Source organism: Aptenodytes forsteri, unplaced genomic scaffold (assembly GCF_000699145.1).
Source record: "Aptenodytes forsteri isolate BGI_AS27 unplaced genomic scaffold, ASM69914v1 Scaffold53, whole genome shotgun sequence".
In the NCBI taxonomy this organism is placed as follows: domain Eukaryota; kingdom Metazoa; phylum Chordata; class Aves; order Sphenisciformes; family Spheniscidae; genus Aptenodytes; species Aptenodytes forsteri.
In genome coordinates this window covers 12,619,348-12,645,433 of record NW_008795909.1, presented here as the reverse complement: position 1 = coordinate 12,645,433, position 26,086 = coordinate 12,619,348, and the positions used below count along the sequence as shown (strand labels likewise).

Genomic DNA, 26,086 nt, shown 5'->3' with positions numbered 1-26,086 from the left:
TAAAAATTACATCCTAGTCTAAATCTTTTCATGGAAAATCCCTGAAAGGAGAAAACATTCCATTATGTCTCTCAATAGTTGCCTTACCTTTTAAAAATGCTTTGAGAATATATTTTTTGACATGTTATGCTAGATATGGAAAGGCAATTGTCTGATAAATGTAAAAACTATGCTGCAGCTCCAAACTAAAGTCCCAAGATTGATTAAAAACTCTGCCTTACCCAACCCACAAGGATATGGCCAACATGTTCTGTTGATCCATCAGGTTTCCTGACTTCTTGAAGTCGCCTAAGAAGATCTGATCATGATTTAAAAAAAAAGAGAAGCTTCACTTAATGAACCAGATGACTATAAATCTATGTGCTATAGTAACGCAGACAAAAACTATTTGAGTTTTACCTTCGTGTAGAGGAATTAGAGAGTCCAACGTTCCAAAAATTTGGTTCAACTCTTGCTCTGTCATTATAGAAAGTTTAAGCATTGGGTCATGATAAGCCTGAAAAGAAAAAAGGAAGCTCTGTAATTAATATATAATTGGTAGTTGAAAAATTAGTGATAGCATTTGAAGCTCCCTATAAGTAAAAACAGACCAATTGCTGAGAGTATTTTAAAGTTTCATAAGCATATCTTAAGCTATCCATTTCATATGTTAAAAAAATTAAAGCAGCACATTTAGTTGTTTCAGAAAGAATGGGAAAATAGAAATATGTTTTTTTTCCGCTCTTACTGTCTTAGCAATTATAAAAAGCAAGATTATTTTAAAAGTGATATGAACCAATGAATACTGCTTGTTGTGTTTTGTTTTTTTAAAAACAGACCTTTTTTGCTAACTTCAGGTCTTCTATCAAGTCTTCTTCTCCCTGGGAAAGTTCAAAGATAGCCTGTAAAAAGAGACACAAACATTATAAAATATCTTTCTTTAAGCTGTTCTCAACTTGTTGAGTTGATGTTATATTCTGAACAGTTGTCTTAATACCACGTAGAAGAATTTGTCTGGTAAGTCTAATAGCAGAAATAAAATAAGGCTTTATTCCATAGCTACAGAATCATGTGCAGTATTTTTAAAAACACAGCTGTATCAGATTGCTCATAAAAAGCTTATTTGAAATACCCACAAAATTGATTTTTTTTTTTTTTTCAAATGGATGTGTTTCCAGATGGGGGAGCTATCTTCAGTGTGATATTTTGACTCAACTATATCTTAACCGTTTATACAACTTTTGCATAGGAGTTTGTTGCGTTCCATTTTTTACACATGCAGTGGCAAAAGTTCTAGGTGGTCTAGGAAGTTAAAGACAGACCTTCTTTAAAACATTTCTTTAGTAGTGAGCACTTTTATTTTGGTACCGGTTCATTTTTTTTTGTTATGAAGGCAGAGCTCTACTTATCTGTCTGCTGATATTAGTTACTTCTCTTGAAGCAGATTTGAGACTTTAAAACCGACAGATTAAAAATAACCACCACCCTAATACACTGGCTTATCAAAATACCATTGTATCTACTTATTGTGTGATTTGATTCTAAACTGGGGTACAGTAAAAGTTAACATCATTTTGGTCAGTTAGAATTACTAACTTTACAGTCAAGGCTTTCAACCTGCATAAATCATGGAAGCACATCCTCAGCTAGTGCAGATTCTCCTAGCTTTATAATATGCATACGTGGAAGGCTTGCCATAGTATGAGTTAACTGACAGCGCATGCCTGGAAGTGGTTCAGATATTCTGTTGAGGCATGCAGTATAAGAACCAATATAAAGCAGAACCCTCATGCAAAACTTCCTGGAATACAGCTCATTTATTTGGGCTCTATGAAGGGTCCTGGCTTCTGTCCCAAGACAGTAATGACTGGTACGCTATGCAAACAGTTTCTACAGTTTATTTTTCAATATGCTGCCTTTGAAGTTCTCAAATTAAAAAGTTATTTCCAATGAATTCTTGCACAATGTTAAAATCTGCTCAAGAACTGCTTGGTATTACTGTTATTTGATTTATGACTCAGTCCCTGAAGTATTCTCAGAGATATTGTTATAAACTTTGTTGATACTGCTAGAAATTTCTGTAGAAAAGATTCTTGATTCCACAGGAGCTCTGTCATTGGCTGTAACATGAACTATTTAGAATTTGTCATGCACAACACATTAAAACTACTGACGTACTCTTTTTTTGCGTTGAAAGATACATCTTTTGATTAATGTTTCATCTTTCTAGCACTGAAAACTTCCTCAAAGACACTCTTTTCCAACAAGGAAAACGATTGTGCACTTCTGTGTGTATGTATCACTTGATGAATAGCTGTTCCTGAAATAGCATGCTCATCATTACTAGAACAACAAAATGAAACATCAAAATATCAGCCATCACTACAGAAACTGTCATACAGAACATCTATGACACACATGCAGCCAATCACAGTACTATATATCTTAGTAACTTCACATTTATTAAGGAAATATGATGAGCTGATTTTAAAAAAGAATACATTCATCTAATACAGCTTGAAATATAAAGACTAGGGATGGAACTCTGCTTCTAGTGGAGGTGGTGATGTTCTGTTTAATTTCAGGAAAGCTTCAAGTGCTATCCTAATGCCTACTAGCATTCCTCAACTCCATGCTTTAAAGATGACTTTTGAACATTAAATTTGTAGTAAAAAGAAATTATACCTCTTGACGCTTGATTTCTTTAGATGTAAGCATGTGACTGACGCAAACATCAAAGGTCTCACTCCATAGTTTGCTGTCTCTCCGCTTTGTGTTAGCAGGGGGCATATTTCGAGACCATGGTCGTGGACTGAGCAGATCTGGGCGACTGTCACTACGGAAACTGATAGAACGCTAGAAATATATAGAAGAATAGTTTTTATTGTTAGAGCAGTTTCAAATTACACATTTTTTTCCTTAGGTATTTATATACATAGTTCAGTATAACAAACAAATATTATCTAATTATTTTTTACTGTGACTTAATAGCAATGTTTAGTACTGGGAATGTTAAGAGAAATCATTTTAATACATCTTTATGGAAGGCCAGTACTTCCATTCCTGCAGTGAACTATGTCCATGTCCTGTTCTTAACATGTTTAAAACTATACAGTGCATTCATATACCATGCAACAAGAATGAATACAGGGATAATGGCAGAATGGTCCAACACACGTAACTGATCAAATACAAAGTTTAAATTCAGTAAACAGACAGGAATTATTCATGCATTCCACATATCTGCCTCGTTAGATCTCTAATACTTAAAAATTTAGAATGAATGCAAATTTTAGAGACAAAACTAGTATGAATATTTTTTTTTTGTTCATTTTGAAAGAAATATTCAATTGTTACACAAAAACTCTGGAAAGTTAGGACAGCAAAATCTGGTAGATAAACTCATCTTGCGTATCAACTGAAAGTCATCAGAATTGTTAGGTTTTATTTTTTGGGGGTGGGATTATTCAAAGATGTCTGTACTGAGAAACAATAGGTCCTACCTCGAGGATATCAGATGAAAAGGTGCATTACATCAAACACATTTTAATGGTTTAGGAAAAAAATGTTTTCTCAGTTGGGCAGAAAGAGGGGTTTGGGGTTTTTTTTTGTAAACTGTCAGAATCATGAAAGATTTGATTGGTATAATCATTCCAGGTATGTCCATAAGCAGGAGTAAATAATTAGTGCTATAATGCTCTAACTGACCAAACTGGTTTTGCAGCCATATGTTTGGGTTAATATCTAGACTGTAGTCTTCATTGTACTAGCCTGTTTACCTTATATAAACAATGCACGCTTTACAACGACTATGCCCTTGAAGAAGAACTGAAAGACTGATAAAAGGGGAACATCCTGCCCTAGAAGGTGCTGGAGGCTAGATGATTGCCAAAGAAACAAGAAGTCAGCAAAAACTGCGGTAACCAGGGGAAAGGTAAAGGCAGGGGGAGATCGCGACCACCAACTCAATTTAAGACTGGAAATACTTGCCCCCCACACACCTGCAAGGAGCACGCGTGCTAATGTACATGGCAAGCGAGGCTAATTTGAACATAACTAACCAATGAGCATGAATTTAGGCCGGTCTTTGCTAATCATGTAACAAGATAAATACACTGTAGTTCTTTTGTGTGGTGTGCTAGCTGTGTGGAATTACCACCTAGCACTGATCTTTGCACAAACATGAGATAAATAAGTATCTCGGCTCTGTGTGTAAGATTGGCTTATTGCACACCGGGTATCAGACCCGCTTGTGGAACAACAGTTTTGATACATGGAGAAACCCTTTCAACTGGTAACATCCTGCCTCTTCAGATGTTCTATGTGTAGATGAGGCGCTTAGGGACATGGTTTAGTGGACATGGTGGTGTTGGGTCGACGGTTGGACTCGATGATCTTAGAGGTCTTTTCCAACCTTAATGATTCTATGATTCTATGTTTAATGAGATCAAGAAACTAATTCACATAGAAAGGTGTGAAATGGATATCTGACTGAAAAGAGAATCACATTATCTTTAAGGAAAAGGTATGTCAATATTCAGATTTTAATGTTTATGACGAGCAACAAGCCAGATTCTTTTCACACCACTTGCTCCTACTTATTTCTTAGCATTTGAAGAAATGTGTTAAACAATCAGTGCTAGCAGATGGCAAATTGTGAAATACCAATATTGTGTTCTACTGTTGTAGAATCTTTATTTTTATTTCTGGAGCCTCTAAACTCTGATGATGTGTACCAGCATCTCTGTATCTATTATGTGGTCTGGTCTTAAACCTCAATAAAAACAAGTCCAATTTTAAGTGAGACTTGAGAGTTCTATTTGCCTGCGGACTTTTAGAAAGAGTTCAGGCTACAGATGGATACTTTATTCTCTCACTGTCCTATTTTGAAAAGATTCCTTTCTTGCTTCCTTAAAATTAGAGGCTTCTTTTTGAGGTCCTACCTCTGAAATGGCTCAAGTATTTCAGATTGTTGAAATACTCTACATTTTTGTTGTTATTTAAAACCTGCCTTACATAACACAGTTGTCTTTCAATTGCCTTGGGTAGGAATATTTAAAACAAATTCTTTTCATTTCCAGGTTGAAAGCAACATATACAAAATACATTTTAAATTCTCCTCTGAAGATAAAAGTCCATGAAATGCAAACAGTGCCTATAAATATATCTTTAAAATATTAGAAGACCTATTATATAAATAAAAACTCTGCCTTTTAACAGAAGCCATTTTGAGCCCTACTTGGAACTGACAAAACCCCTAAAAATAAACACACACACACATATATACCAACCTTCCAAAACTTTGCAAGTCAGGTGCTAGTCTTCCTTCAAGAGTTAAGAAGATAAAGAAACACACGTGAAATTACATGCTTAATTTACACTTGTTATAATGATGAATTATTTTCACATGCAAATGGAAAAATTAGGGAAAAGAGGCAGGTGTGTTGTAACCACAAATCACCAACCATGAGAATGCAGCCAAGCAGAACAGTTGTCATTCCATGACCCAAGGTGGAATGCCCCTTTCCATGCATTCCCATATGCATCCTCCAGTATATAGCTCCTTTGTTTGTGGTGGTGTTTTCTTAAAGGAATGTTTTATGTTGAATGAAGAAAGTACTTATAACGAACAGCACCAGACAGACTGATTTTTAAAGTAAATGCCTTGATCTCGAAACCTTTTAACAAAAACTCATATATCATGTTATAAAATGGCATGCACCTGTAACAGCAAACTGAAATTATATACAGTGTTTTGAGTAAAGTAAGCTTTCACATCCACCGATAGTAATGTTTCTTTATGCTGCATGAGAATGCTTGATACTATTCTCTACAGCCTTATACTGTCCTCCATTGGGCTGAAGGGGCACAAAAAGACTAAGAGACTCAAAAGGAAACTAAACTCCCCAAAATCCTGCTTGTTTGCTTAGCATCTTTGCTACCCGGACACAGTAAATATATGTTTAATTGATTTCTCTCATACATCAACCTTTTAATTAACCATACAAAGTGTACCTTGCTTAAGGAACGTTGGATTGAGGGTATTTATTAGTGGAAAGGGAAAGAAATGTTTTGAGGTGTTATTTCACAATGAGGACAAATTTCATTTCAAAAGCAAGTAGTTTCTTTGTCTGGCATGTTTCCTTCTTTTATACACTAACACAGCAAAGGCAAAACCACTGACTGACTTATCCTGGTACACTGAAATATAGGGAATCACATACTTCAGTGTGGAATCCAAGCTTATTTTAACATATTATCTTTTCTTTGCATACATGTTGCAGAAATTGGCTTGTAAAGCTATGAAGAGACAAACTAACACATCACCAGGGAAATACTATTTAATGCTGTTAGTTTATACTTTGTCCCTTGAGAGTGAAGTATACTTGAATCATCAATGCTGTAACAGACAAGAATAGAAATGACATGTAAACCTGATATATAAGCCTAACTAAAGAAATCCCCAAATAAGCAATAAATTTCAATAAAACTATCTGATAGTTTAAGATAAACATACAACATCAGTTTAACCATCTCAGTTCTTCTACTTTACCCATTTTTTTTTTTTTTGCAAATAAACAGACCCATTTCAGTTTAGTGGAATACAGCCCTAAACTGAAGTTCTACCAGAAATTTTTAAAAACAAGTTTAATTGTACTCTGACGGTATCTTTGGTTGGTACTTGCCATGGGGGGGGTGTGGGGGTGGGGGGTGTTGTGTTTTAAAAAAAATCAGTCACGTGATAGAATCCCATGAAGGAATTGTAGGAATGTCAAAACAGCATTTCTACATCTCCAGTCTTTTAAAAATACTTTCCTAGTTTCTGGCTTCCTTAAAAAAACACGTCAAGCATACTGGTTAAAAATTATGCCCATCTGGGATTATTAAAATTTTCATGTAATTCCAAAAACTAAAGGAGCTGGGGAAGAATCCAGCCACAACCCCTGATTTTGTTTACTGTATTTATCTGACTGCAATAGCTTTCACTGGCCGTTACAGGACTGTTACTATGAAGGGTCTATGTGTTACTGATGTTAATTCATGCAATTAACAAACCTTAATTTCAGCTGCAGTAAAGCAAACAGCTTTATGTACTGGGAAAAGGGCACTACAGATCAAAGTCCTAGCATTCAAAACCAATGTTAAAAAGAGTTTTCTTCTTAAGGATTTTTAGAAGTTTCCTGTGTCCTAAGATAGATAAAAATAATTTGGACTCCCTACTTAAATTCAAGACACACTGATGAAAACTGAAGTTGCAGAGGAAGCTATCCAGACTTTCAATTTCTCTCTTCAGCATTAGCTGGCGTTCTTTTCTGATCCCATTTTCAGCTTTTAAGCCGAACAGCACAGCTGTGAATAAGACCAAGCAGAAACAAGCAGATCATCATATTCATTAGTCTAGCTTGATGCAGACTGAAAATACAGCTATGAAATAAAGTCATTTTTCAGGTGGATAAACAAATAAGAATACCTGCTTAGCATTTGGTATCCTGCAGACATACAGACAGACTCTGTCAGAGATGAAGCATTATATTAGTTAGTTAGTCTACAGTGCTCTGTGTGACAGAAACAGTGACTACAAATAGTCAAAAAAAAAAAAGAAAGAAAGCTGGAAAGACTTTTTGTGCTTTGTTACTTGGAATCCTTGTGGAAAAGTATTGACAATAATGTGGAAAATTGTAATAAAGTTAAAACGACAAAAAAAAAATCAAATACCTCTATAATCAGTAAAATATGCAAAACATGAAAAGTTGCTAAGAACGTATCTTAAAAGACACTACACAGATCTCAGACACAGGGGTGTTTCTCTTCAACCTGCATGCAGAAAGTCCATTAATATAAAGTGGAAGTTACATGTACAGAGGTAAGAAAAATTATGCACAATAAACTTTTTTTTTCCCTCTTACATGTATCTTCCATTCAGAAAGAATATATAAGAAAGTTTGTTTGAAATGCCATAAAGGAAACTCAGAATTTTCCAATTCCTTTTATTGATACTGTTGGAGTGGTCTTTTTGGATGGATGTTCTGTTGGCTTTGTTTTGTTTTCTTCTGGGGAAGAAGTTGTTTGTTTTAGGTGTTGTGGTGATGATAGTAGTTTTCTTCATTTTACAGATACAGAACATCTAGCAGCAATGCAAGAAGAAACATGGGTTTTGACTGAAATAACTTAACAATAAAGACACATAAAAGTTCATCCAGTAAGAAAAATAAGCACTTTTTTCTTTTTACAGGTATTACACCATGAAAAAACCTCCTGCTCTATACTGTTCCACAAGGCAGAATGACAGCTAAGTCAATACGTGATAAAGTGAAAAAGGTATACATGCTTCCCAGAATGTTTCTAAATAATTCCAAATGGGGCATCTGAGCACAAGAAGGTCAGTCTATTTTTTTCCTCCGTTCTATTGTTGCTGACAAAATCAGATAAGAAGTCAATTTACAGCCAGCCATGAAGGCAGTTTTGAGAGACATCACCAGCACTCATCACTTGGAAATGGATTCAGACCTAAGATTTGGAGAACATACGGGTTGATTTCTCATCGCAGCTCCTTCAAGCACATAGCTACTTAGAGGAGATGGTATGAATAACATCACTGTTTAATCTGCTTAGAAGCAGACAGTTAATTAAAATATATTCTCATCATTGGTATGAACAGAGCAAGACAGAAATGCTTGCAACAGTAGGACTTGCAACAAAGCCACTGTTTTCTCTCCTATTTTTGTCAAAATTCACCCTGAAACACATTTATGTAGCTCTCATCTCGAGAAGCTGCTACTACATCCATGAAAGGATCATTTGTTTTGGACAGTCTAAATCAAACTTCATTAAATACAATATTGTACTGGACAGGCATTCACTACAGAACGATAGCCTAGGTACTTAAATGAGGACAACAGCTGTCTAAGGCTGTGAAAAGGGAAGCGCTGTGCTCAGAAGCAGTTTAGCCAAAAATTAATTCACTTTCCACACTCCTCACAACTGGAACTAATGTAGTCCTTTCAGAGTTGGGCCAATTTTTTCCTGGAGGCAGACTATGGAGGAGATTTATACACCCCAGGGAATACAGGCATCTCTGCTCTAGTCACGCTATAACACACCTTCTGGATCAAACCCAGACTGAGGGGAGTTCGGCCATTTTGCCTCTCCTCCAACCCACACATGTGGCTTTTGTATGCAGATGTCTGTACTTTCAAAATCATAGGAACTGAACACAGGAAAACCAATGTTAAAGAAACCCTGTAATATCTGTTTTCTAGATAATTACCACTACAGAAAAATGGGGTTCTTTCCCATGACTTTTTATTTATTTGTCATAAGACTCCTAGCTCTAAGGTTTTATTTCTTTCCTCCTTGAGATTAACAGATAACTTCAGCAATGCTCCAATTAAGCTAATTTTGATTAAGTAACATTTTTAATACATTCAAGATATTTTTATATTTCCTCTCATCAAAGAAATCAAGCTTGTTAAATAATTTTCTTTAGATCTTATACATGCCTTCTTACATAAACTGTTTTAAAGAGGAAACAGTCTGGCTTTCTAGGCCAGACCCACAGCAGTATTGCAGCTCCCAGCTGTTTGCCACTCATGATAACCATTAGGAGTTGAGCACCCCAATGTTTTGCAGTTTCTAGGTCTGAAGGCACAAATACTTTATAAATTAAAGTTCCATTAGTCTCTAAGTATGTTAAATATTAGGCACCTAATCTATAACATAGAAATTGCAACTACAAAATTATTTAATTTCTAAACTGCATTTAAAATTTGCTTGCCCTTTATTATTTTCATCATCAGCTTCGGAAAACGACTTTTTTCCAATTGTTCACTAACTTTTGTTTAGGCAAGGTCAAAGTTCGCTACACAGAAGGAAATTTAGCAGTCCTACATGACTAACTATACCAAAAATAACATTTTCAAAGAAACCAACCAAAATTAATAGAAAGTGTCATGGAAAAGTCTGTTCATCAAATTTAAAAAGCAATCGTAATCCTTTAGTATAACAACTTTTATATGCTACAGGTGCAATAGTGTTCTTCCTGGTAATTAAAAAACAGCAATTATCTGGACAGAGAAATGTTTTTTTGAGGTGAGAGTTCTGAGTTTTGAAGTTGAGTGACTCTGTAGTCCTAAATTGCCTAAACCCGTCTGGCACATTACAACGGTGTGTGTGCGCATATGTGCAATTCACATTCCCGTGCTAACCCTAGAAGAAATTGTGAATATGTACGCATTCCCTTTTAGCAATGCAGTTTAATGCAGCAATGCATTTACTGTGATTACCTGAAGTGTCTGGCTGAACCGCTTCAGTGGAGTGGCTCGTACAGGAGGAATGAGACTCGCTAGTGATGTAACTCTGGAAAGTGGCTTGACCCGTTTGTTACTGGGCTCCTGTAGTAGGGGAAGGAGGACAAGGGAAAGGAAAAAAAATGGGGGGAGTGTGAGCATAATCAGGTAAACATTACTACCAGTTTTGCCGATTTTCCTAAGAAAGCATTTGTAAAAAGCAAGTTTGTAAACCTGGTATATAATTAGGGTAGTAAATAAACAATAGCAGTTTTAAACACTGACAATGACAGATTACTCTTGGCTGGTACATACAGATCCTGGAAACAGCTGAAAAATGTAATGATGGAGAAGTTGGCATGGCTGGGAGCAGGGGAAGGGAGAAAGGTAAAGAAAGACAAAATCATTTCATTACATTAACTCATTCTTCAAAGAGAAGTTTTCAGCAGTACTCTGCAGCTAATGCATGTTACGATAATCTTGTCATTGAAAGGAATACTTTCAAATAAAAACAATGCCATTTGTTTCTTTGCCTCTGGCACTGTCAGAATGTGACTCTATTCAGTTAAACATATTTTATTCCAGAAAATATAATTTAGACAGAAATCTCTAACTGTCATTGTCCTTTGAGTGCATGTTCCCATGGAAATACTTATATATACAGGCAAACACATTACTAACATGTTTACATGTATTTAATTTTCACATAAAATAGAAAGGAAAATTAAACAAAAATCTACCATAAAGCATTCAATTAAATGTTTTTCTTTTCATATATACTTTTAACAGCGCTTATAGTAGCACATAACCACTTCAATATAAAATGCCAGTTGTCCTGCAGGTTTAAAAAAAAAAAGTTAACAGAAATCGTAACACAAGAAAAAAGTTATTATAAATACATAAAAATAAAAGTTACCCTTGGCTTCCTAACCTCCATCTGACATTTAATGGATCTTGAACAGCACATGCAAAAGGCAACTTTTGACAGAAAAAGAGCCAAACCTTCCAAGTGAAGTTAAAAAACCCATCCAACGTCATATTTCAAGGATGTCCTAAAGCAGTTCATCTTTCTTTTTCAGCCATGCTTATAAAGTTTTTGTAGGCTTGCTATGCCTCCAATTTCCTAGACATAGCTTTAAGAAAATGAAGCATGCCCATTATCCTTTTGTTCAGAAATCCAAATCCTTCTGGCAATAATGCAGATTTGTTATCCTGATACCAAAAAATAATAAATCTCAGCAGCTATGATCATCATCTGTATTACTGGTAAGAAAAATTCTCTTCCATTAGTACAGCAACAGAAGAAAGGTGAGAAGCAGCTACATATTTAATTTACTTCTCAGCAGGCAGACCTGGAAATCCATAAATGCCAGCTGAGATGAGGGACAAAGTGTTTAACCCTCTAGCAAAAATAACATATTCCATCACACATGAAACCTGGCATTAAGGAATTTTAGCAGCCTAGATCAAGTTACATCCTTATCTTCACCGTTGCACTGCTATTCATATTCCTTCCTTTTCAGCAATCATGTCTTTGACACAGGTTTTTGAAGGAGTGGGTTTTTTTACGTCATTGCAGCACCACTAGCATACTTATCTACAGCATCGCCACCCCCACCCCCCTCCCCCCAAAAAAGAAGAAAAATCTTTGAGATTCCACTGTAATTCTTCTCCAACTGGTGGCTCAGCCATCAGCTGTTTCTTTTTTATGATTATTCAGAATGCCAGTCCTGGCACACAAATAATACCCCATGGCAGAGCCTGCTTGTTATGAATCGTGCTGCACTGCAGTGAAAGGACATGAAGTCCCAGAGTTGGGCAGTGCTATGCCAGCAGCACAGCTTTTGCTAGCAGCTCTACCTTAGCAGCAAAGGCTGCTTAGGCATAAATATCACACCCTGAAAGCAAAATCTGGAAATCAAGACTGTATGGACTTTACAGAAGACAGGGAGAGGGGGATTAGGTTTAATAGAAAAGCCTTCTCCTTTGGTACTGCTGTATCCTTTCTATTATCTTACAACTTTGCTGCTATGTATATGTTCTTTGGTCAAAAGACAAAACTCATGCAAAAAAGCACAAGTTTGATCCATACAACTTCATAGCCATATCTTGCTTGAAAGTTAAATGCTCCCCGTAGTCTTACAGACCTTTTCCACACAAATTGTGATCTATTCACAATTTTGCACAGTCTTTCAGTCTTAACTTAAAACTAAGTCCAGAAGCCCTTGGATAATTTTCTGAGGCATCTACTGGCAGCAAACGAAATCACAGAAGAACTAAATCTGTATTTCACTGCATCTCTGCAGCATTTCATTTGAGTGTGTTGCAAAAAATTTGAATGAAACTTCCTGAGTAGTGTTTAAAACTAAGTAAGGAACAGCACGTCAATCTATCCTTATTTGAGTACTTTCAAATACTGTGTGTGTTATTGCAGCTGAAGTTTATTAATTACTACTCAAGGCCTGCAGGCTAAGCACTCAGACCAGGACCTGATTTGCTCTGCCGTGTGGGGCACATAAACTTCAGGCAGCTGTGAAAATTGATGCACAGCATCAAATAACCTTGGAGAAAATCAGCCTGAGTAAAAGAATGGAAATCACCTTCTTTCTCTTGGAGAGTGACAGGAAGTGAAAAAAAGAAGTATGATTTCCCGTTCTTCATGTCAGACAGCCCAAAGGCTCTCTGAAACCTGCGCTGTCTCCTAGCCAAGAATGCTTAGAGTTCCAGGGGGCACACAGTAGAGTTTCAGCCACCATCAAAAAACATTAAGCTCTTCTAGGGCTTCTTGTTGTAAGCCACCAGAGGTCAGCACTTCTCCCAGTAGTCAAAGGAAAGTTAAGATAATGGGTTTTGAAGGTATGCCTGCAGAGGTCCTACTCCTTCTGTCTCCACTTCCCATTTTGTCTTCCTCATGTGGTGTCTCACATTCTGATCTCACACTGAAAAATCGGATCAGAATTCAAAACAGCTAAAATATGTAGTTCAAATTAGAAATTTGATCTTACTAAAAGACATGAGCATTATTACAGGATTCTCTCCAGTAGAATTATTTAAGATAATGAATCAGTAATTTCAGAAGTCTAAGACTTTACACCTTTACCAATTAGGACTGAAAGTAAATCTTAATCAGAAGTTCTTAATTACGGTGAAAGCTTTCTGAATACTTCTAATGTGATTTTCACCCCGTATTAGAAACAGTCTGTTAGGTTAAGATAGCCAGCTGGAAGTGAAAACTCACCAAACCTTAGTGTTCCAGGTGTCATCTCCCTCAGAGAAGTCTAACAAGAGCAATGAGCACTGAGTCACCCCCTCCACTGTGGACTAATAAAGTTTGTACAGGTAAGGCTTTGACTGCGCAATGAAAATACAGCACTACGGAGCAATTCTAAAACTGTAAGATAGTAATACTGAAACTTAGACATTCGATCACAGTATTTGTGTTGCACGGTCTACATCCATTCCACCTCTACCTCCTCTTTCATCAATACCCTCATTCTCAAGCTGTGTTGCCTCTCCAAACCAGCACCACAGAGAAGCTGAACGAACTACTGAGGCCAATGATCTGGACAGGGAAAAATTCCACAGTCAAGTGCATAAAAAAGTAACTTTTAAGCAGATGGTTGTTTTTCACACCAAGGGCTCTGTTCTTCGCAACCAACAGATCAAATGGAAAAAGGAGAGTGTGTGAGCTGTTCTGCTTCACCCAGAGATACTGACCAGAATCTGCACTTGCACATTAGTCCAATAAGATCAGGGAGCTGCATTCCAGATGCTGCTTCCCAAGCCTCTTCAAATTTTTTTTTTTTTTTTTTTAAGAATAAACTGCTTGCAGTTAAGAATTCCTAGTACATGTGTTCATTATTTTACTAATTTGTCTCTGAAAAATCTCTGGTTTTCCAGTTAACCAGGGGTCCTGCAATCATAAAATCTTTTGGGGTATGAATCTAAGTGCATGGGAATGGAGAAATGTGCGATTCCAGTGCCCGTCCATCACGAAGAGGCTCCAGTAAGGACATATTGTCCAGCTAGAATGAACATCAGATTCCAGGTCTGCACCTCTGAGTGTGCTCAGAAGACTCAGAGCTACCCAAAGTCATTCACTCCTCCTTCCCTCCTGCTCCCCCTCTCAATTCAGGGAACTTAGAAGCAGACAGGATTGAGAGATGGGATTTAGTGGCTGGATCCACTTGCAACAACCATCACCTGTCCAGCCTGGGAACTGGGCCAAGTTATGAAACAAAAATTTCAGGAGTTACAATGTTTTGCCTGACCTTTTAAAGTTGTTATTATTGGTATTAAAAAATAATTTCAGAGTCTTGAAATAAAACAAAATGTTAGACTGCGTTTCCAGAGTCACGAAGGCTTGCCAAAACAATATGGGAAGTAAGTTAGAAAACAAAAGATCCAGACTACAGTTTGGCAGAGTTTCCAAAATGTGGAGCTGGTATATGTGAACAAGTAATGTTAATCTGACAGGGCTTTAAATTTGATATAAGGCTAAATAAAGCTGAGGGAAACATGAGTGCAGGAACTTCAAAGGCTGAACAGTCAAGTGAAGTCAAATTAATACCTGACTAGGCTAGAACAAAGAGCAGATGGCTTTTGGAGGGAGCTGTATATTTGAACTCAAGATGACTTTGGTAATATTTGAATTCAGAGAGCAAAAAATTAAAGATGGAAATACCATGTACATATGCAGCCTCAAAAAGAACTCTTGAAACTGTGAACAAACTGATAAAACAAGCAAATCTCTGTCCAAAATCTGGATGGTTCTGGAAACCATACAGTGGTCATTTCAAACAACTACTATGTCCTTCTGAGAGAGTGTATTTTTATCATGTATTTTTCTGGGGAATTTGTAGGAAGAAAGATTAGAGTAATCACAATGGCATAATCACCGATTATCACTGATTTAAGACAAGAAACTATCAGATAAGAAGTGACAAAGATGCCATGCCTCACCATTCTTCTAATTTGGCATGAAGGCCACAGTGCTCTAGATTGCTTCTTCATTGTAATTTATTCTGTAGAACCTATCTATATGTACAATTGTATTCTAGAATATTTTAAATATTAAACTCTAACCTAATGGTTTAGACTGCTGAGTAAGAAAGGAAAGCTCTAGCTTTTAATGTGTAACTCTCCAAAAATTAGCATTCTGCTGTTGGACAGCTGGGAAATGCGTACAGCCAGCAGCTTCAGCTATAGTGCTACCAGGATGCCATACTCTTCTGAGTAACTTCTGCCAACTACCTCTTCAGTAAAATTTAAGTCTTTTTGCCTTGCATAACTGAATAAGGTGTTGCTTTTTAAAACTGTGATATGGTCATTTCAAAATGACAACATCTTGGCACAAAGATAACTTTTGTATCATTATTTTTGGCTCTAATATGCACGGATTACCATTTAAATGCCTGAATCTTAGCATACAGCACCCACTCCTGGGGCAAGCTAAGCATTCAACAACCACGGAAGCATGTTAAAGCAGAAGATCCTTTGAAGAATTAGACACTTACATTAGTCACAATGTACTGACAGCTAAGTTGATGCTATTTTTATTTCTTCATTAGCGAAACCGGTACCTAATAATTGGATATATTGTATCCAACAACACACTACACAGACAAGAAAAGCTTCTAGGGGGCTATTTAGTGGAAGAAGCTAACATTTCTCGTGCTCTTCATCCAGAAAATAAAACAATTCTTTTACTAGTATATGTAAAGAATGCAATTTTCCTAAAGTTTAAGCAGAGTGTCAGTGTGAGTTAAATCCATTTAATAATATCAATTAGTTTTCTCTACATTGTCATTCAATAAGGCCACCCACAGCTTAATTATCACACTGATGGATAAATTACTCTAGCAAAAGATTGGTTTTAATTTTCTAACAAACAGAAGGAAAGGAAACAAAAAGAACTAGGCCAGGTTCCCTTTATATTACCCACAGAACAGTAGAACCAATGACCTGGATAACACATACTGAAGAGCACAGAGTAGTAGTCAAGGTGTCATATAAAAGGTCTTCATTTGCTTCAGCACCTCACTTCAAAATTCTTTCAGTCTATGCTCCCCGACCAGCTTAGCCACTGATCTCCTCCCAGTGAACAGTAAAAGCAAACATATGTTCACTGCTGGTACGATTGTTTTTCCACCTGACACTCCCATCTCTTATCAGCAACTTCAACAACAGTCTTCATGTCGGAGAACTGGTGCTGAATTTGACAAACAAGGGAAAATATTTCCCTGAGGGGTCATTACACTTGTGTCTTCAGCCCACGTGCAGCGCTACTGTAACCACGGTGTGTTGATTTTTCTGATTTTATTTAAAAACAAACTCAAGAAAAGGAACTTACAGATATTTTTAAGGCAACCCAGAAAATAAGTGCTACATGAAAACTGGTACAGGAAATTAGCATTTTAGAATATTAGACTTTACCCGTTTACCTTCAAAGGCAAACTAACCTCTCAATCCATATACAAAACTGCTGAAATTGGCAATACTTGTTAAAAACATCCTGGAGTTCAACAAGTTCTGAGATAATTATTTACTGTAGTAATTCTGGATTTGGGGTTGCTAACTTTCCTGACATTTTATAAAAAATATGCTGGGTTTTTTTTTCCCCTTTTGATATACTTTCTATTTGTGAACCAAGACAAACAGATACCCAAAGCATTCATTCTGTGCTATGGGAGCATTCATTAGTGCAAAATATTTTAACTTAAATTAGTCAAGAGAGTTAACAGTGTAACAAATGGAAGACACTATAAATTGAAACAGTACAGCAACCTTTGTTTCAAACATAATTCACAAGCAGTGCCAGCAAACTAGAACAGAACCACTCTATTTCAGACTTCATGTAACTGGCTAAATTTCCATACTCCTGTACTTTAAAGGTTATTAGTTTTTAGTCAACTTTATAAGGGTAAGTCAACATTTGTCATGGCAGGAAGCCCAACATTATTATTTTTATTAGTCTGCTACTAGTTAAATTGGCCTAAGATTAAACAGTTCTAATAAATGCCCCCAAAACTTGGGAGTTTAATAAAAAAAACACATTCAAGCTCTGTTCCACAGGATGTTATCAGTATTAAACTTCAGCAGGATAAAAAAATGAAATAAACAAAAAAGGTTAAAAGAGAAAAAACAACCTATGTTACAACAGAGTCTCTTAATACAGCAAACAACCTAAAAATAAATTAAGCCAGGCATCTCAGGATTTTTGCACCTTCAGAGAGAAGCAAATCTAAAACTAGAACAACAAACATTCTCAATTGTTACTAGCGCTAATACAGACTGTATCTTTTTAATACTTGAAACAGCAAAGAATTTGCCTTTGTTTCATAGTATCTTAGAAATATTCTGATTGGGAAATTTGAGAATTGAGAAAAATGAGAACATTCACTCTTCTAGAGCTGAGGCTGATGGTCAAAAAAAACAAAGCAGGTGACTCTAAAGCAGTTCTAAGTATAGTTCAGTGTTGCACAAAGGTAACTGTAATCATCCACACAAATCCATCCTAAAACCTGGGAGAGGCATCCCACTAGTAAAACTGCCAGCATCGCAAGAATTTATTAAGCTCTTTAAGTAAACTGATACATAAAGGCAACTTGGTCAGCCAATAAATTGTGTGTATCAATGATACAACTTTCCTTCAAATCCACAAGGTTCCATCTACCACCTGCGCTCTCTGATGGGAGCAGGAGGAGGTTTGTTATTCCTCCTCTGCCAGTCTCTGCAAAACAAGCAAGCAAATAAAGCAAAATCCAGAGACATTTTGTTTTAATCACAGTGTTATAAAGAAGAGGACCTGAAACGATAGCTGGGGTACAATGAAAAGCCATATAGAGAAGTGGTGAAGTATTGTCAATTGAAGAAAATCAGCTGAAGTTTGCAACACACTATCGCACCTTGCTGCAAATAGGCTGCCCTCATTAGTCACCACTCTTAAAACCTCAGATTTCATTTGCCGTATGCAAGACAGAACCACTGAAGTGTCAGTAGCATAAGGACAAGTTGCATCTTGCTATCTTGACTGCTCATTTGTCTGCAATATCCAGAAATCAATATGTCTACCAGCAGTTAGGAAATGAAGGCCAATTAACAGAAAAACCTCACACTGAGGTGAATTAACACAAGTAACAAACTCTGGAAAACCCAGACAACTAATGTAGAGTTGATTAAATTCTGCATTTCCTCTCATTAGAAGCTGCTTGTACAGACTACCTAAGAAAGACCTTTTCCATTCTGGAACAAACTGGATATGAAGCTGGACTGCCAATTAACAAGCAGACATCATACGGCGAGTTACTGAATGGAAAAATAAAGGCAAGCTGTTTGTTTCAAATTGCCGTTAAGAAGAACAGATCAGCAATTCCAAGTGTGGGGGTTTGACATGTTTCCACGTTTAGCTCATTGCAGTTACACTGCACATGAACTTACCTGAAATATATCAAAATTGCAGCTTGCTAATATTTAATTAAAAATTAAATACATGCATTTATGAAGATCAAAGAAAATTCATGACTTGCAGTTTATCTCAATCTTTTGGCCCCTCTCCCTCTGGCTCCATGCCTGGTTCTCATGTTAATGATGTGCCATGGCCCAGAGGCCTGTGGGTTACCCTTCAGGTTAGTTTTCCTGCACTCCCCATGCTGAATTAAACACAGTCCTGAGCATGAGGCAGCCTAGACCTCCTGCACATGAAAATAGTGAAGATACCAGGAGACAACAAAAGACGGATTGCAAACAGCCCTGATTCCTAGGTCTAAGATTTCTGCAGCCTAAGAGATGTAAGCAGACATACAACATACTGGAGACACAAAGGAATTCTATGCCACCGTTGTAGTTTTTAGAGCCTAAACCCAGGCACTGTATTACATCCTGTACAGCAGAACAGAACATCCTTACTCGGAGAAATTCATGTCTTCCCATGACTTCAGACCTTAAACCTCATTCTTATCTGCTGCCCATCCACTGGCTCTGCTTCACTTTGTTTCCTTCAGAGGGGGTGATAAGGGAGCTGCTTTAACCAGTGAAACATAGCAAATGGTGTGTGTATATACATATAAAATTGGGAAAGATGTGGGGCTTTTTATACCTTAAACCAAGCATATTTCAAGTTTTACTGTCTCTGTTTTTGTATCGTGAAAAAGCTGGAAAGAGCCCAACACCTCTGTACTGTTTACACCTAATATTGTACTACATTATTTTATGTGGGGTATGCAATGTTGTATGTAAAGGCTTTATAGTATTTCCTATATTAACTCATTCCTCAGACATAGAAGTGTTTTGTTGCCCTTGAACTGCATTTAGAAAGAATTATGATAGTTGTACTTTGACTAGACGTACACTAGCCTTTTCTCAGAATCCAGATTTTTACTGTTCACATACATTTCGGACATTTTATTTGTCACTGTTTTGCTACTGTGCTACTTCTATGGAGTTTATGCCAAGGAAGCCAGTGTGGCTTAAAGAACTGTAAGTAGAAAACCTCTGTTCTTTTTTGTGCCACTGACTTGTTCCTCAGAAACATTCCTGGTTTTCCACTGCTGCTCTGCAGGCTCCAAGTGAAGTCCAAGAATAAGGAAGAACTACTCTATTGCCCATAAGCTTCAGCTTCTTACCCAGAGACCCAGCTGGAAATTTGGGAAAATTTTAACAGTTCAGTATATGCTCAAGTTTTTGGCTGAATTTCATCCCATGTAAGTACTATTGTAATTGATCTCCGGACTATATTTTGTATTTGTTCAAAACAAACACTAAAAGATTACTGTTTAATAAGGTCAAATATTTTATAATGATGAGTTCTGATTTAAAACCAAAACACAATATCTATATAGCAGAAAATCTGTTCTATTCCACACATATCAACATTTATGCACAAGTTAGATCATTAAATAAATCAACCAACTTCACATGTTAATAATTAAAATGAAACTCAGGTTTTCAAAGCCACAGATTCATAACCCCCACGCAACAAGCTAGCTTTCTGGTGTAGTAACACAAAATTGTGGTAGAAGGCGCCCAATAGCTTTATTTAGACTTGTAAATACTAAAGGGTGGAAGAGCAGCTTAACATTAGACCTTGAGAAGAAACATGAATTTTTTCCTCCCCATATTGACAGACTTCAAAGAAACAGGCTGCATACATCTATCCTTATAATGCCTTTCCCAAACAGTAGTTTTTATTTCTGCTTCCTTAACGAAATTTTTGGAGTGGCAGATGGCCTTTTCATACCCTCCTAAGACAAACAGGAGAATGTTTAAAAGTTTATTTTTCAGAATGCTGGAAGTCCATCATACTCGCAGAAGACAGCCTGAAAGCATAGGGTGCATTTTCTTATTCATATAATTCACAAAATGAAAGATTGTAAATCCAAAACAACTGTTTGCACATTGTAATTTTGATTTATCACATCTGTTATTAGATACTTCCTCATGCTCTAAGCTTTCACCTAGACTTTTTCTTTGAAATTTGACTAATTAAGCTGCCTTTCCTAACTGTAAAAGAGCAACACTCCAACTCTCCAGATTTGCCAGTTCTATTCATTGACAAAAAACCCTTCATGCAGTAAAGGCTAAAAACATATTTCTTTAATATTATAGTTAGTAAAATGAGTACCCTTAAGAGAACCATTTGGTACTTAACAACTTGTGTTTTACATAGATGCATATGTACACAGACACACTCAGGGTGTTAGTTTTCAAAAACGCACAGCTGAAAAACATTCCACTTTCATTAACTGCAATAATTAAATCCCTTTATGTAAAAGTACACTGAAAAGCAAGAGTGCAGCATCTTCTTATTAGTTCTTAGCTTAAGCATCATGATTAAATAGTAACTTGGCTTATGTTACTTTTACTTTAGATCTATTCAACTGCTGGAGATAATTAATCTTTGATGTAGTTGTATTAAACGCACCCAATTTAGTAAGTTGTCTTCAAGTTACTCGGCAAACAAGACTAATGAAGAAGCTATATATTTAAGTGATAAAAACTTCCAGAGAGAAATTTTATCCTTCCTCCAGCACAGCTAGACAGAATCCGTAAGGTCACTGTTTTCTTTCCAAACAAGCACACAAAGCAACATTAACCTAAAGTATCAAATATTTAAGTCTTTCATGAACGTTGTGCCTGAAAAGTTTCACCATTTATGACAATTTTGCAAATGAATATGTTGAATTTGGGTGAATGAGTAAGATTTTTAACATCACTTGAAAGGATTTCATGCTTTTTAAGAAACAGAGTAGTCAACCTGCCGACAGGGCAAAGTTTTCAGTTAACTGTGTTATATCGTATTAATTTCTTGGTTTATTACCAATGAGGAAAAGACAGATAATGCTTTAAGACACCGTTTTCCAGATTCTCTCCGCTCAACAAAGCATATAACCAGTTCCTGTATAAGTTGAACAATGAGTAAGATTTTTAACATCACTTGAAAGGATTTCATGCTTTTTAAGAAACAGAGTAGTCAACCTGCCGACAGGGCAAAGTTTTCAGTTAACTGTGTTATATCGTATTAATTTCTTGGTTTACCACCAATGAGGAAAAGACAGATAATGCTTTACACCGTTTTCCAGATTCTCTCCACTCAACAAAGCATATAACCAGTTCCTGTATAAGTTGAACAATTTGTAAGTAATGGTTAGCACTGGAATACGATACATATAAGTGACTTTAAACAACATATCTAAACCAGGTATTTCTCAATTAGCTACTTAAAAGATTAATTTTAATTCCTTAAAACAACAGATGATGAAAATCTGGATTATTTGTTCCTTGTCTTATTCCAAAGGAAAGTTCAACTTCTAGAGATGGCCGTAAAGGATGCCTAAACAAACCAGGTACCTATACATAGAAACCTATTTTCAAAGCACATTAATTTTCCCCAAGGCAATACAGATCACACCATAAAGAAAAATAAAGTTGCAACCATATCACCAGTAGATTAAGTACCTCCGTCTCCTTAGCTGGGCTGGTCACTGTCTGCACTTCCAAAGCACAATTTGCCCTCTTGACGGAAAGGTAAAAAGGATAATCCTTGGCCACCATCGTGGCTGCAGGAGGAGCGGTTTCGGGGGTCACAGCTGATTCTGCCCGAGTACAAACGTGAAGACAAAGCTGAGCCTCCCCTCCCCGGCACTCGGCAGCTCTGTAACCGAGACGTCCTGCCTTAGGCTCCAGAGTGCATGATCTGCAAGAGGTCCTGCGCTCGAATGAGGCAGGAAAGGCACCAGCGCCGAGCGTCAGGCAAGCGCCCCGCAGCGCTGCCCTCCGCCGGACCCGCCCCCGGCGGGCGCGGGGCGGGGAAGCGGCTCCACCCGCGGAAAGAAAGGAGGGAGCGGCTGCGGACCCCCCCCGACCGCTGCTGCCAGCGGGCCCGCCGGCTCTTCCCCTCTGCTGTGGCTTTACTCCCTTATTGACCAGGCAGCATTAACAACGTACATTACAAACGGAAAATTTAAGCCAGCGTTCCTGTTTGCTTCTCACTGGGTAACTGCAATTCAATTATTGTTGGGCTTTTCAGACAGCTAAGTATCTTGACAGTAGTGCAGGGCTTCATGGCAACTAACAGCAACTAACAGCAGTCCCAAATGGCACAGTAGTCATGTCCCAAATACAGACTGCAGTCCTATCGATGGAAGCAGCACCTACGTTCTGCATGCAATGCTTCTGCATCAGAGAAGGAATGCTGCATCACGTTATGCTGCCACAACATCCAGCATTGCTTGCTCCCCCCCCCCCCCTTTTTTTTTTGTTTTGTTCACCCATATTGTTGCTTTTTCCTGTTTGGCAAGCAGGAGTTTGTTTCTTGTGTTTTTAAAGTTCCACTTTTGTTGCTATTGTTTAGCCAAAGAGCTCCCCTGCCCGCACCTCTCATTGTAACAAGCTGAGAAAGTGGAAAAATACCTTTGCCTAACATATCTCATAGGCATTTCAGTGTCTGTGCAGCCAGGCAAATTCTGTTTGATGTCTACCTTAGGACAAAGGTAGTGAAAATTTCCTGAAAAGAGAGAGGAAGTGTTAGGGGCCCTGTCTGCAATACAGGATCGATCTGACAAAAAGAGTGTATGGGAGACAAGGAAAAGGAAACAGGAGGAAGTTGGACAGGGGGAGGAGGGAAGGATATTTTCAGCCAAAGGGAAGCAGCACAACCAATAATAACTTTAGAGAGTTTGAAAGAATTAACTGGTTTTAAAAGGAGATCGTATGATGGATGTTGCTTTACAAGCATTTATTTTCCTAAAGGTTGTTAATCAGATAAAGATGTCTTTAGAAAAAGCTTAGTCAAATGGCAGACATAGTCCTCATTTGGACACTTTCCTGTGACTTCACCAACATCCCAAACATATGATGTCTCTCACACTTACCCTCCTAGGCTTTTTCAGGAGCAACCGCAGTAGAGCCAGAAATGCTATCCTGCTGCCTGGTATGCAGACCTCTCTATTTTGTAGTAGTCTCCTCATAAAGCAAAACTCCACTAGTTTCCCAACCCCGCCATTCCTGGAAAATTGCTAGAACAAAGTTATCAGTACTTCAAGCTGTTCAATTATTCTAGAAGAAAATTTGACATTTGAATATTTTGAGTGTTACTGTGCAGTGCCACTCTCCTCATCTCCATCATAGTAGGATGGGACAAGGTTCACTGAAAGCAGAAGTGTTGACAAGAGGCATTGAACAGCTTTCATGTAGAGAATACTTAAGCAGACAGGACATTTCAGAGAAGAGAAGAGAGAAATCAGAGCTACAAACCGTGAGTGACAGAGGAAGCAAATAGGGAATGATTTTTCACTGCATTCAACTAGAGGGGAAAAAAAACAGTGCATCAGATTAAACCGGATGGTGGCAGATTAATAGCAAAAAGGAGCTAATTCTTCACATTATGTACAATTTTTGTGTTATATACAGTGGAAGTATTTGTCACAAGATGCTGCTGCTATAAAAGCTTCTCAGACACAAGCTCTTGGCTACTGGGACAGCATTTTGGGGAAACATCATGACAAGCTACTTCTGTTTTGTACTCTTCCCTAAGCATCTGCTGCTGACCACCATTGAAGATTTGGTATTAGGTTAGATCAATCTTTGCTGCAGCCCCCTTCTCCTTTCCATATTTCAAAAAATATGAAAAGAATGTAGCGTTTTACTTGAAGACTACCTGTCTTACCTGAGGATTTCTGAAGCTACGAGCAATTATTTCATTCACATGAATGTGCACTCATTTTTGCAAGTCTTCTTCAGTGTAACATTCAGAAGACACACCTCTGACTACAACCTGATAATGTCAGTTTCTCCTCACATTTCAAGCACATCCAAACACCAATACACACAGATTGTATAAAATGGTCAAGAACCTCCTGAGAACACTGCAGCTGCTCTGTAACCATTTAAGCCCAAGAAGCCTTGATTTCAAATACCATCTGTGTGTGTATGTTTGTTTATGAATGTGTATGCTAACACCATTTTAAAAATCAGCTTCACTTAAATCAGTTAGACAAAATGCCTTCAGGGCTTGTCCTCAAAGCATTCTAATCCTGTAACATGCTTCACAGCATAGAGAACACTTCACACAAGAGTGTACTGGTTTGGAGATTGAAATAACGAACTTTGGTTTATACATGTAAAAAAAATATGCCAAGAGAGGGATTCTGTCATTTCTCTATTAATCAGGCCAGTGCACTTCAGCTTGACTAAGCATTCTTGAGAAACAAGACAAAAATCTGTCATAAGAGGAATATGATTCTTAAAAATAGGCAGGACCTTCGTATCAGTAAGTTTCAGAGCATCTTGCACCTACAAGATAGACTTCAATGAAAATCTAAAACAGGATTCATTAGACTCTTTGGATGTTTGTTTACTTCACCAGAAGAGTGTAAATACGGGTTTAGAACTGAAATTTGGACCCAAAGTTCATTGAATAGCACCTAACTTTATAAGTATCATATTATCTGATGGAATAACAACACAATGGTATGATTTCAAACAATTCTCTCTTCCAGAGTACTGAATTTGTCTGTAGAATACTGTGCATGCATAATCAAAACTGTCAGTTTAGTCATGGTATTGAGTCCCTTCTGTATTGCATATCAAGTACAACACTTGGAGTCCATTCTGAAAGATCTTACAAACTTAGTCAGTACTGATTCACGTTTACATTTCATTTCTACATTAATTTAGATTGCAAAGTGACTGCCTGTCAATAGCCACTGTATTGTGTGTGTGTGCACACACACCCAAGCAGAGCCAAATGTCAGTTCATAAACTTGTGGCTGAAAGACTCCCTGGTGAACTCCAGTTATACAGTTGGAGAAATAAAGGTTTCAGTGATACCACTAAGGAATCTTGTAAGACTGGAGCCAGTGAGTCTGCTCATTCCAAAAATTATACTTAGGCTACAAATCTACACTAACACTATAAAAATTAGATCTGAATTGCAAGCTACTTTCAAAAAAGAAACTAAGAAAAAACAATGCTAGTGACTAGATTGCACAGCAGCCCAGTGCATCAGTTTTGCCATTTCTGGATCAGGTTTTTTGTGGGTTTGTTTGGGGGGTTTTTTTTGTTTTGTTTTGTTTTAATTTACTTAGGGCAAAGGCACAATTTAGTCTGCCTGGAGCACTGTGTTCAGCTCTGGGGCCCCCAACATAAGAAGGACATGGACCTGTTGGAGTGAGTCCAGAGGAGGGCCATGAAGATGATCAGAGGGATCGAGCACCTCTCCTATGAAGACGGGCTGAGAGAGTTCAGGTTGTTCAGCCTGCAATAGAGAAGGCTCCGGAGAGACCTTATAGCAGCCTTCCAGTACCTGAAGGGGGCCTGCAAGA

At 37.4% G+C, this 26,086-nt stretch overlaps 1 protein-coding gene across 2 annotated transcripts in view; it reads right to left on the bottom strand.

The window, feature by feature from the left end:
- Positions 1 to 26,086, bottom strand: part of ARHGEF3 (Rho guanine nucleotide exchange factor 3) — a 131,401-nt gene that overhangs the window by 10,607 nt on the left and 94,708 nt on the right. Inside the window, exons 1-6 of one of the 2 annotated variants that reach the window (XM_009284479.1) lie at positions 22,221 to 22,367; positions 10,263 to 10,370; positions 2,665 to 2,835; positions 819 to 881; positions 400 to 496; positions 222 to 298 (exon numbers count right to left, since the gene is read on the bottom strand). In XM_009284479.1, coding sequence (XP_009282754.1) covers positions 222 to 298; positions 400 to 496; positions 819 to 881; positions 2,665 to 2,835; positions 10,263 to 10,370; positions 22,221 to 22,316 — 612 coding nt within the window. In that variant the 5' untranslated portion in view covers positions 22,317 to 22,367. Of the gene's footprint in view, positions 1 to 221; positions 299 to 399; positions 497 to 818; positions 882 to 2,664; positions 2,836 to 10,262; positions 10,371 to 22,220; positions 22,368 to 26,086 lie in introns of those variants that run through there. The other variant, XM_019473450.1, reaches the window with a different exon arrangement.